Below are 12,123 nucleotides of genomic sequence, written 5' to 3' on the forward strand. Positions count from 1 at the left end.
TCCTAGAAACAAATCAATCTGGGAAAGCACAATAAAGCCCTCGGAAGATGTTTTAACTACACCCAAACTGAATATGTAGCCTTTGCATGCACAATATGAGTGAACTATGTAGTGCTAACAAGAGAGGTTAGTTTTTCTTTTCTGTTTATATATGCGAACTATGTATGGGTTTCTGCAGTTTTCATTAAAAAAATCCTTTCGATAGCACATGTCAAAGCATCTTATGGAAGGACAGAAGTGGTTAAAGCACATGTCCAAGCTATCAAACTATCTATCAGAAATGAGCATTCAGATGTTCAATTGATACTCATATATGGAGGGACAGAAGTGGCTAAAGCGCGGAAATGTTAGACCTAATGGAGAGCGGCGTTTTGGTGCCTCCTTTTGTTCGTAATATATATTTCAATATTTGCATATTTGAAAAATAAGATATATAAGTAAGTAATATATAAGTAAGTACTGATCATTCATTGGTTCCCAATTAAAACAATTAACTGATTTAGTGAGTAGCAAAATTGTATTAGGAAAGAACTACACAAATGAATCCCAAGCACTCCCCTAATAAATATCATAAGGTCTGTTGGGAGCTTAATTTGTAACCATGTAATATTTAACAATTTCATATTGGGAGCTTAATTGTAACGTGTAATATGTACTCCCTCCGTAAAGAAATATAAGAGCTTTTAGACCACTATATGATCTAAAAGGTCTTATATTTGTTTACATAGGGAGTAACAATTAGCATTTTGTTAAGTTCTGTTGCAAGATATCTATCCAAGTAGATCTACTGATAAGTACTTCCTCTGTAAGCAAATTTATTTACACGGGAAGTATCATATATCATGCAGTCCGTGTTATTTGATATTGTTGCCACAGATCTTTATTTCATTCTACGCACACACAATTTTCTGTTTAAAATAAGAAAATTTTGGTTTCTGCCAAAATAATTAGACAAAACAAGATACCAATTATAGGCACCAGATGTCCGTGACATGTTGATCCATAAAATTAATTAGCTCGGAGTTATCTCTGGCATGCGATGGTGAAGTTAGAAAACTCACTACACAACATTCGAGGACAGTAGGACAGAAATATAACCTAGGAAGCTAATTGAGATGAGAACAACCAGGTTGGCAGTAGCAACAGACGAGTAGGGTGGGTGGCATTAAAAGGGCCGAACTTGAGTATTTGTGGTGTCAATCCTTCAGTGTCGCCGCACTCAGAGAAGGTGGTGGTGCTATGGTGAGTAGCAGGTCGCATCGCCGTGGCGTTCCTACCGGCGCGATGGTGTGCACTCCTTGGCACTAGGAATCGGTTGGGACAGCCTCATCATGGATATTGACGGCGTGACATCGCGACTATGCTTGCGCAGCTCAGCTGGGGTAGAAGACCGGGCTCGACGACGAGGGTGTCGTCCCTCCTTGCCACGCCTCAGAACTATGTCCTAGGTCGTCCAACCCACATACAAACGAGTCGGCTACGTGGCCGACACTAACGGAGAGCTAATATCCCTACTGCACCTCCCGGTCAAATCTCGTTGCCCTTGATGCAGACCGGCGGATGCGTGGGCTCGGTGCCGAGGCGACAACATGAAAGGTTGTCGGGGAGAAAAGGAGGCGGGAAGAAGAGGGGGTGGGTGACGCCATGGAGGGGAGGAGAGGCAGCAGGGAGAGGAGAGTGTGAGTTTCGCCTTGGCATGGAGCGGAGATGGCGGCGACAACGCTATGGCGGGGAGATGAGATGTGACAGCGCCCGGTGGCTGGCTGGCTGTGTGAGGAGAGCAGGAGGCGGTTGTGGGGTGAGTGAGGGAGAGGAGTGAACTTTTTTCCTTAAAGATAAGGAGAAATGAGCAGTTGCTATGAGGTGACATAAGTTTCGCATAGCCTAGCAAGTCATTTTTAGAGAGAAGACCATCCAAGTAACCTATAGGTAGCCTACAATTTATTGCTTATGAATATCGGGATGCGAATCATATGGTATCATGCAAATGAAGCTAAAGACAACATTCCTCACATTATTGTACGCAAGTAAATCTTAGTTTGTAATAGAAAAACAACTGATCATTGCTCTCTATGTACACATCGTTCAGTTAGATTTTTATGAACTTACATCGCAAGTGAAGCGGACTTCAATTGATTTTTGATTGCTATGGTTATCACTTCTATACATGTATATTATGCTTATATGTGTAACCGAAAAAAAAATTTATGGCCTGTGACAACACACGAGTATTCTACTAGTTATCAATAATCGATGACAGAATGGCTAGGATTTCGACCGCCACCGCCTAAGAGCATCACTGTTGCTCGCCTCCAGCTGTGTACGGTTCGTCGTCGACAACCGCCGACCATCTCCCATTCCCCTTTCTCCCCGTCTCCAACCTCTATGTGTAGGCTCAACGAGCGAGCACCTGCAGCAACGTCGAGCTCCTGGATGCATGGACTTGGTGAAGAATGTGCTGAACATGCCACCGAATGGTTCCTTCCATTATCTAGCATTTGATTACTGTGGCAAAAAATTATTCAAGAATTCGGACGCCTATTAGATGTTTGTGTAATGCACATTAACAACGCTTACAAGCTTAACGAACTTCAAACAGGCGAGCCGAGCAAGGGCTTTTGCTTGTTAAGTTAAATGAGCCGGGTAGCTTGTTAATCCACCCTTAGATGCCACCTATGTGTCGAGTAGTGAGCGACCGGGAGGGCCATCCCTCACACCGCCGAGCCTCGCCCCTCCACGCATCTCCTCCGCTATTTGGCATTTCCATAGATAATGATAAAATTTTTATTTAAGTATATTTCACCTATTGTATTGTTCACCAATGAACTTCACATTTTCAGGATAAATTTCAACCCTTACACCGCCGAGCCTCGCCCCTCCACACATCTCCTCCGCTATTTGGCATTTCCATAGATAATGATAGAATTTTTATTTAAGTATATTTCACTTATTGCATTGTTCACCAATGAACTTCACATTTCCAGGATACATTTCAACATCTAATTATCAGATAACTTGAACACAACTTGGTTCAGCAGTTGTTGTAAGTCCAGCCAATGGTTACATGGATATGAACATATACAGTCCAAGATGGATGCAGACTAAAATAGTACAAAATGCATTTTCCCCTTGTTTATATATATTTCAAAATGTAAAAGCTTTCGTGTAAATATAAGGATTGAATTTCAAATTAGGTTGGGATTTTACAATACACTATTTTGACCCTAAAATCCGTATTTAGTTTGGCAGAAGTAATAAGCTACTATGCTGACTAACGAACATTACAAGAGAATTCGGTTCATGTTGATTCAGGCTCCTCGTTTTTTGATTGCTATATCATGGAACCTGGAGCAAACCAGTGCTTCTTTGCTCCCCAGTTTGCCCATGTTTAGGCCTCCTTTGGTTTGAAGGAATTTCATAGAAATTCTAGAGGATAGGATTCTTATAGGATTTTTTCCTTTAGAGCTCTTTGGTTCACAGGAATTGATTCATATTCCTACATAGGATTGGTTCCTATCCTCCACATTTCATAGGAAAATAAAAATGAGCCTAAACTCAATGAAAAAATTCCTTTGATGTCAACCAAATGACATCTTATTTCCTATTCCTACTCATAGGATTTGAGATACATGTCATCTCATTTCCTACAAGATTCCTATTCCTACGATAATCCTATTCTATGAACCAAAAGAGGCCTTATGGGGCAGGAAATCAAATCTGTGCGCTGTTCCCTGGGGGTTGTCTCGGACTGGTTTCGAAATACACAAGGGCAATTCTACCACATTCCCGATCTGAATTTACATCTTAACGGTAACAGATAAACTCATGCTTTACAAGTTACGACCGATACAAAGGGGTCGAACCGAACTCTGTTAACCGGGAGAGATTACAAAATGGCATGCTCTCTCTACAGGGGTATTTTCTCACACCACCCCCCAAAAGTTTACGAGCAGAAATAAAGTAATCTGATGTCACAGCGAAATAATCAGCTTGGTTGTTGGTCATAGAAAGGGAGACCAAGCACGGTGGGCATGGTAACAATGTTGGCTTGTGTATCGACAACATCAGGATCCGACTTCCTTTTCTTCTTCTTCATGTCACCAGCATTTTTGCTGCTCTCGTCAGCTATTGCACTTGAGCTAGTTTCGCGAACCCTTTCAAGACTTTTCGGGACCTGGTTCTGTCCATAGTCGGTCACAGGGTATGTTGTAACGGGGTTGGACATGGATGGATGTGCGACTTGCACGGCCGCTGTGCTTTGTGTTACAACAGGGTAGCTATCTGGCAGTTTCGCTGCCGCAGCCAGCCTTTTCCGCTTCAGTTTCTCCTCATTCTGAACCTGGTTTAATTGAAAATAACAGCAAAACCAGTAAGCTTCATCTTGTGCAGTTTACTCTACTTCGAAGAGTAGATACAAGCTACATTACGCAAATGAGTTCTCCAGCAAAATAGCAACTGATAATTGCAATACGACAATTCATAAGATAACAGGTTTCACACTATCATGGGATGTTTTCAAGTTTCAACCCATATGTGCTCACCATTATGCTGCATCTGATTTACTCCCTCCGTCCCATAATACAAGAGCGTTTTTGACACTAGTGTAGTGTCAAAAACGCTCTCTTATATTATGGGATGGAGGGAGTAATTCTAACCATGAATATTTAGAGTAAATACGGAAAAAGGACATGTACAATGATACCTTCTGTTGGTTGTGTAATGTTCCCTTTCGCTCCTTTGATCTAGATATGGCATCTTTGATTCCAAATTTATCCATGTAACCTTGTGGCCATAATTCTGCAAGCTGGTCCCAAGAAAATAGTATCATATAAGCATACTAAAGATAAATGCAGATGCTCATAAGATAAATTGGGCACCCATAACAAAGCTCCTTGAAAAGCAGAGCCTCACTCTGTTACTCAAAACCTATATTGAAAACCCCTTGGCAAATCACAGACCACAATCCACATAAATATTGACAGAGTATACAGCTGAAAACTGCCTATTGTAAAAGCATTTACAGGCATTCTTTGAAAATTTTGGAAGAATATAAGACCAATGATACCACCTCATGATGCAAACTGAAATAACAAGCAGAATGGACACTACACATTTACCTAAGTTATACTATTTCTTTTGGCTGAAAAAGTTATTTGCTACACTAAATATAACAGCAATTTGGCCTTGCTCTTCCCAAATGAAAGCACTACAAGAAAACTCACAAATGCTGATGAGCAGTGACAATTTTCTCAACTGAAGAAACTGAGGGGAGGCCCTAAGAGCATTTTTTATTTAGAGGAAACAATATTTATACAAGAGAGGGGTGACAAAATTTTCTGAACAAGTTTTGAGTGATGGTGAAAAACTGAGGGCCGGGATTAAAATCTCTACATAGTACATACAAAATGAAGAAAAAAATTTAAAGGTTCAGGAGCTCAGGGCTAATACCTCAACATATAGTTTCCTGCTTTGAGGACCCTTGTCTTCATCCATACCCTGACAAGCACGCAGGGAGACATTTGTCAACTTAACTAAACTACGAGGAATGAAGCTAGAATCTCACTGAACCCACTTTTACATGTTTTGCTATTAAATGGTACTCCCTCCGTCCGGAAATACTTGTCATCAAAATGGACAAAAAGGGATGTAGTATTTCCAGACGGAGGGAGTACTAAGAAATAAATAAGAACCAAAAGAAGTTGTGACAAAAAAAATCAATTTCTCAATTATTCCCTGATGGATAGCTGGACAGCATTATGTATGTTCGAAAGTTCTTATTTATTTCCATATTGAATTAGTAAGGATAATATTTGTGTCTACTTCGAACTTACAATGGAGCAGAGCAAGGGTTACAATAAGAGAGGGAGATGGGGGGAGAGATTTCATTACTGCAGAGTTAAAAGCAGAGCGAGGACGTAAATGAGAAAATGGGAGAGTGGAGACATTATGCCTTATGGGAGAGAAGAGAAATTATGCCTTTTCATGTGTGGTAAATCATGGCTGAGTCCAAGAGCATATATGTTCAGTGGGAGGCACGTGACAGCGACACCATAGGATCGAGGGGGGGGGGGGGGGGGGGGACCTAATAGAGCATGACTACACTTCCTTTTATTTTTCATCCTACTGTTACTTTGCGGATTTTTTTTAAGATACAGAAAGATCCGAAATAGCTTGAAATAAATAATAATTGTTCCGAGGGAACCTTCTACTGAGAGTTGACTACATAGGCTCTAAACAGGTAACCTCGGTACTAACCCCCCTCTTGCATCCTTGTAAATAAACAAAATTGATCAACAACAGTGCAATTTGTCCAAACACCAAAATTTGATAAGATTACAGATTTATACCTCAACATACAGATCATACAGATCACATATTCTGTCCTCCAGTGCACTATCCATTGCAGACTTTCCTTTCAAATCTCTTCTTTCATCAGTGACAGTCTGAAAATCATCAGCTGAGCCATCTTGTTGTTCATTGACCTGGCAGCACATACAAGTAAAAAGAGCATTTAACATCAAAAGTAACAAACACGAAAGTTAACATCAGGAAGATAATGGAAGTTTTGTACTTATTATATAATGAGATATATCTTTACCTTGGCCTTGGCAGCCATACTTGCTTTGACCATTTCATTGATCTCCATTTTTACTTGCTGCAGCCTACCAGCCTTCTCTTGTTTAGCAGAGAGTCCTGATTTTACCAATTCCTTCATGTTTCTCTGTTCATAAGTAACATGAGTTAGATGGAAATAAGCGATGCACAAAGGATGACTGTGCCACAGTCACTTACAGGATCAGTTCACCACATAGAATACCAACATAAGCATGATTTAGAAACTACAGACTAACGGACAATAAGACTAGCAACATCTCATTTTGTTTTTACTGCAGCGCATCCAGACAGTAGATTTGTTACTCATGGTGGTGGTAGTTGTAGTGTTCGAATTCTGTAGCCAATTTATTGTTCATTTCTAACAAACTTTCACAACGGCAACTAAGTATTGAAAAGGCTTTTTTCACTTCTTAATTATACTTTCTCTAATTTGATGAGAAATGTACTAAACTGAAACATACTACCGAATGTAATTGGCATATACTACCTATGTTCTAATATACATGATGTTTTAAGTCGTGTTAAGTCAAATTCTTGTAACTTTGACTACTAAAGAGTAAAGACTAACACATAGAAAACTATTTACATTATAGATCATTTGAAAACAATAAAATATTAGACCCCGAAAAGCTCCTCCATAACATAATATCCTGTGGTCTGTTTGGATATTATATTTCTATAGAAATGATGGTTTACATTACTTACTGGAGATCATGACAAAGCAAGTAACATTCTTCCTTTTTCCAATTTGGCATATACAAAAGACATGTTTCGGAACAAAGCAACACATCTACTAAAAATTCAGGAGCCAAGCGCCAACGACATGGCTACTTACTTCCATATAAGACCACAACTCACCTTCAGTGTCCTACGCACAACAAGGTGTCCAACTATGCCCATGAGCCGATCCATCAACTCATTTTCTTGTACCTTTCCATGATTTGTCTGCAAACAACAATATTACAAACAGCTAGCAATACTATACCATTCAAATTCAAGCAATACAGCTTTAAAGTTCACTGAAGTGAGAAATCAAAAGGTGTTTGCATAGTTTACCAAGTGTTGTAAGTTTTATTTGCAAAAAATGGAAGATCAATTAGTACAAATGAACTACTGCCACACTAATTCATACTGAAATAATTAACTATGGTATCACAAAAAATATAAACAATTACCACTAGTATAAAACGCCCTGTAAAATGTAAGTTCATAGAATGAAAAGCAGTACGACACATGTGTCTGTACATATATTCTGTTTATAAACATTAATTTTCAAAAGATATAAGGTTAACATTTTTTTCTGAACTTCACTAGTCAAGAATGTACATAAATAAGAAATCACATGGAATACGAACATTCATACTTCAGCATTTCAGATGCATTTGAATCACAAGAAAAACTGGTGGTGCTGCTACATACCGATAGCCTTGCAACCTTGGCAAGCTTTTGCTTTACTTCTGGAGGCAAGCGTCTTTGAGCTGATGCCTGAACATTTGGGTCAGCCTCACTAATATCAATAGCTGGCGATTTGTCTGCAAGGAAAATTTCAAGTACCTACAGTTACTTCCGGCGCAACTACAGTCTACAGAGATATTCAAGGGGGCTGATATAATACTCACAATTAGCAGCAATCTTTTGGAGATCCCGAATGGCTCGCTCAAGCCTAGTGCCTTTAGGTTTGGTACCTGCACTCTCCCTGCCAGTGGTCAGGTGCTGAAAAATCAAAACAAAATGTGACTTAGCATGCATCCCAGCCCAGTTTGATGGTTATTACTTACTCCCTCCATTCACAAATATAAGATGCTTTGGATATTTCAGTATGGACTACATACAAACTGAAATGAGTGAACCAACACACTAAAATGCGTTTATATACATCCGAATCAGGAAAAAGTTAAAACATCTTATAATGTGAACGGAGGGAGTATTTTATTATGCAAATGTGTTCTCTAGAACAGTAAATGGGATATAATTCTTACCATTGCTTGTGTAGGATAGGCAGCACCAGACACATCCATGCTAGAGAAGTCGTTCGTTCCAGCTATATCTTTGCGATATATTTTGTTGGTCGGATCTTCATTTTCCCCATTGTAAGTCTGTTTTTGTTGAAAATCAAGTTGTGTTGAAGGATCTTTATCCCTGTACACTGAAGCGTAGTCATATGTCTCACTGGTTGTTGACTTATTACCAAAATCAGTAGGCTGGAATGCCGGAGCTTTATACTTTTCTAGGTCTTTTAGCTCTTTTGAAGAGGAATATGACACATCCTTACTAGATATCTTTGTACGTTTTGTAGAATCAACACCTGTGGCAAAATCAGTCGATCTCCTTTTTAGGACTCCGGTTGTGCTGGGTTTAGTCTTCACCACTCTGCTGCCTTCATGGTAATATTCACCATTGCCAGTAGCTACTTTTTTCAGACCGCTTGCTTTCCCAGACTTCAAATAATCACCTGTAGCACCCTGACTATTTTCAATACGATCAACTGACTGGTCTTTGCTTCTCCTTTTCTTTGGCGCGACATTTGCTGATGTACCAGGTTCACTGCAAAAGATGGTTGATGTAACATCCATGCTAACATATATGTAATGCATGTGCATAAGTAAAATTGTGTTGCTGCCAATCTGATCTGCTGATTCAATAAAACTGGCTCAGAACATCCATGCTGCTACATATGAAAATTGCCCCCATATTATTACCTCGTTCTTTCATCCGTTGTTTGTGTTGTTCCAGCTAGGGCTGTAACCAACACAATCATGCTTTGCTTCAAGTTTGATCAGTACATTTAATTATTATAAGCTTGTCCTTAGATGCCACAGTTGTAACATGCTGTGTCCTTATTTCAGACAGCTCAAGATTGTATAGTTAATAGCTAAAGAAAAGGCACTAGCGATTGCAGCCAAAGTATTTTGTGATAAATCGAACAGTGGGGTAAATAGACATTGTATACAGACTAAATGGTGAAAGGTTGTTGCAATCAAACAGGTGGCCCCCATGCAATCCAGCAAGATATCATACTAAAAAGAACAGACATCAATTATGATGGCATGGATGTACTCTGCTAGCTCACAGAAGAAGTGACGGCATGAATTTTCTATTAAATAATAACAAAAAAAAATTGAGGAACCTTACATCTGTTCCAATGTCCCTTTGTTAACAAAAAAACCAGTGTGCTTAGTCGTCAAATTATCAACTTCAAAATATTCATCCTGCAAGCATAAGAAACATGAAAAGCTGACACCAATCAGTGACAATTCTTTCTCGATGCATATAATGAATTAGCAATGAAGAAAAAATGTTTCAACATGTCAACGTACTAGGATAAGTTCTATAAGCCTGCCTACCATGAGGTAAACTGAGTCGGTGTAAGTAATTAGACAAAGAATTATCTAATATGCTGCGAATATTCAGTGCAATCGTTTCAAGACATACAAGTTGCATTATATGTATACACTATACAAAGAATGAACTACTACTGCAATGCAGAAAGGGCCATGGCGTTGTCAAATCAAATTAATAAAAAATATTTTGCTTTCATCCTAGCACTAAACTAAGAGTTCAGGCAGATACAACAGATAGCAAAAACGGAGTGCACAATGACGGTGAAGATGAGAATGTTATATCATCTCTGCATGATTACACCACAATATACACAGCAAGTAGAAGTTTATTAGTGCAGTGCACATCAATGAGATCAGCGAAGAATCATCAATAAAAGAGGGCTAAGTAGAATTGAGAAACCGACCAATTCAGCATCATCAATAAAAGAATCATCAGTGTCATATTGATCGTCGTCCGGTACATCATCAAGATCTTCTTCATCGCTGCTATGTTTACCCTGGCAATTTGAATAGAGTCAGAACTCGGTGCATGGGCAATATGGAGTCAAATAATGTCATCATTCGTTACCATGTAAAGGCGCTCGATTTTCTCGATAACGGCATTAAACCGATTTGGCTGCGCTGGATCCTCTGGGTCATTTTCTGCAGGGAGTGCCTGATTTGAATAGTATAATAAACTAGATGTTAAACACACAGAGCACTCCTCAAATGTTCAGCATACACTATGTGAAACCAAAATGCTTGGCGAAGAGCAATGTATGTGGGAATGATAAGGTTGGCATAACCAACTACATGAACTACAAAGACAGTAGGAAATGACACTGAACTACTGAAATATGGCACAGTTTGCTTCTAGTGCAACGCCCTTACAACTACTTGGTCAGGGAAAACGAGAACATAGATGCAATTATGCATCTAATTGCAGAGCAAACCTGAGCAGCAAACTATCACACCCAAATCAAACGACAGACAGACAACACCCAAAGCAGGAGCACTGCTTACCGCAGCAGGCGGGCCCGGTTGTGCGGCAACTGCAGGCTCCGCGGGCACCACTGCCAGCGGCTGCAACGGTGGGGCCGCCGCGTGCCCGGCCTCCTTCAGCAGCTTCTTCCACGACACGATGGTGGTCTCCCCGGCCCGGAGCTCCACGGAGAACACCTGCCTGCGGCACCCCGCCGCTGCTCCCGCAACCGCGGCGGCAGGCGCCTGCTGCGCGGCGAGAGGCTGCGGGGCCGCGGCAGCGGAGGGCGCGGCGGCCGGAACCCTAGCGACGGCGGGTGCGGCGGAGGAGGAGGAGGGGGCAGGGACGGGGCCTTCCATCGCGACGCGAGGAGGCGGGGACGGTGTCGGGAGGTCACAGCATTAGATCGAGAGGCGGCGACGGCTAGGGTTTTGGAGGGCCGGGTGCCACGGGGCGGAGGAGCGAGGAGCAGAGGGAGACGAGAGCGCCCACGGTTTCGCGTGGGGAGAGGATTAAAGGAGGCGAGAAGCCGAGGAGGCCCTCTGATTCGGTCGGGGAGAAGGCGGCGGGTGGCGCGGGGATGGGAGCGAATGCGGGACGGCGGGGTGGGGCGTGGGATAACCGCCGGGTTGTGTAGCTTTCTCGTCGCCGTTGGCTCGTGCCCTCGCCGCCGTTTAGCTCGTGGTTTTGGAGGAGGGTGCCGCGCGTGGGCTTTGGACCTATTCTTCCTTCCTTGACCTGCTTTAGGTTCTGACTTACGGTATCCCCCCACGGTCCACACTTGTCTTTGCTGTATATTTAAAGTTGAACCGGCCCATGGTTTTGGGCCAATATTTCTAGCCCATACTAGCCGTGTTTAAGGAACCTTTTTCGTCTTCTCAAAAAAAAGGAACCTTTTTCGTGGTCAAGGATAGATATGACCTTGCTCTCAACAACAAAAAAAGGGTAGATTTGACCTTCCACCCCTCGAAAAAGGATAAATTTAACGTACAAGAAACCTGCAAACGAAATGCTTCAAAACGGTCTAGACGAGGTCTAGCACACCTCAATGATTTTTAAACCCAGTTGTGACACAACATTACAATAGTTTTACATAATCCCTTATTTTTACTCTCTTTTCCGTATTTCTTTGCTAGGTCCAACGGGACATGAGGGAAGTAGTGAGGGGTGTGTGAGACTGGATAGAGATGACCAAATATGTCAAGC

General features: G+C 41.3%; 1 protein-coding gene across 1 annotated transcript; it reads right to left on the bottom strand.

The window, feature by feature from the left end:
- Positions 1-3,760: 3,760 nt before the first annotated feature.
- Positions 3,761-11,680, bottom strand: LOC125545635 (ubinuclein-1-like). The gene is made up of 13 exons (XM_048709648.1): positions 10,959-11,680; positions 10,525-10,611; positions 10,361-10,453; positions 9,748-9,824; positions 8,595-9,159; positions 8,235-8,328; positions 8,035-8,147; positions 7,474-7,560; positions 6,599-6,721; positions 6,348-6,482; positions 5,449-5,496; positions 4,703-4,804; positions 3,761-4,339 (listed from the first exon to the last, which is right to left on the bottom strand). The coding sequence occupies exons 1-13, from the start codon at positions 11,274-11,276 to the stop codon at positions 3,986-3,988; spliced, it is 2,196 nt and encodes a 731-aa protein (XP_048565605.1). The 5' UTR covers positions 11,277-11,680; the 3' UTR covers positions 3,761-3,985.
- Between the last annotated feature and the right edge of the window lie 443 nt (positions 11,681-12,123).

The sequence above is a fragment of the Triticum urartu genome, chromosome 3, assembly GCF_003073215.2.
Source record: "Triticum urartu cultivar G1812 chromosome 3, Tu2.1, whole genome shotgun sequence".
In the NCBI taxonomy this organism is placed as follows: Eukaryota; Viridiplantae; Streptophyta; class Magnoliopsida; order Poales; family Poaceae; genus Triticum; species Triticum urartu.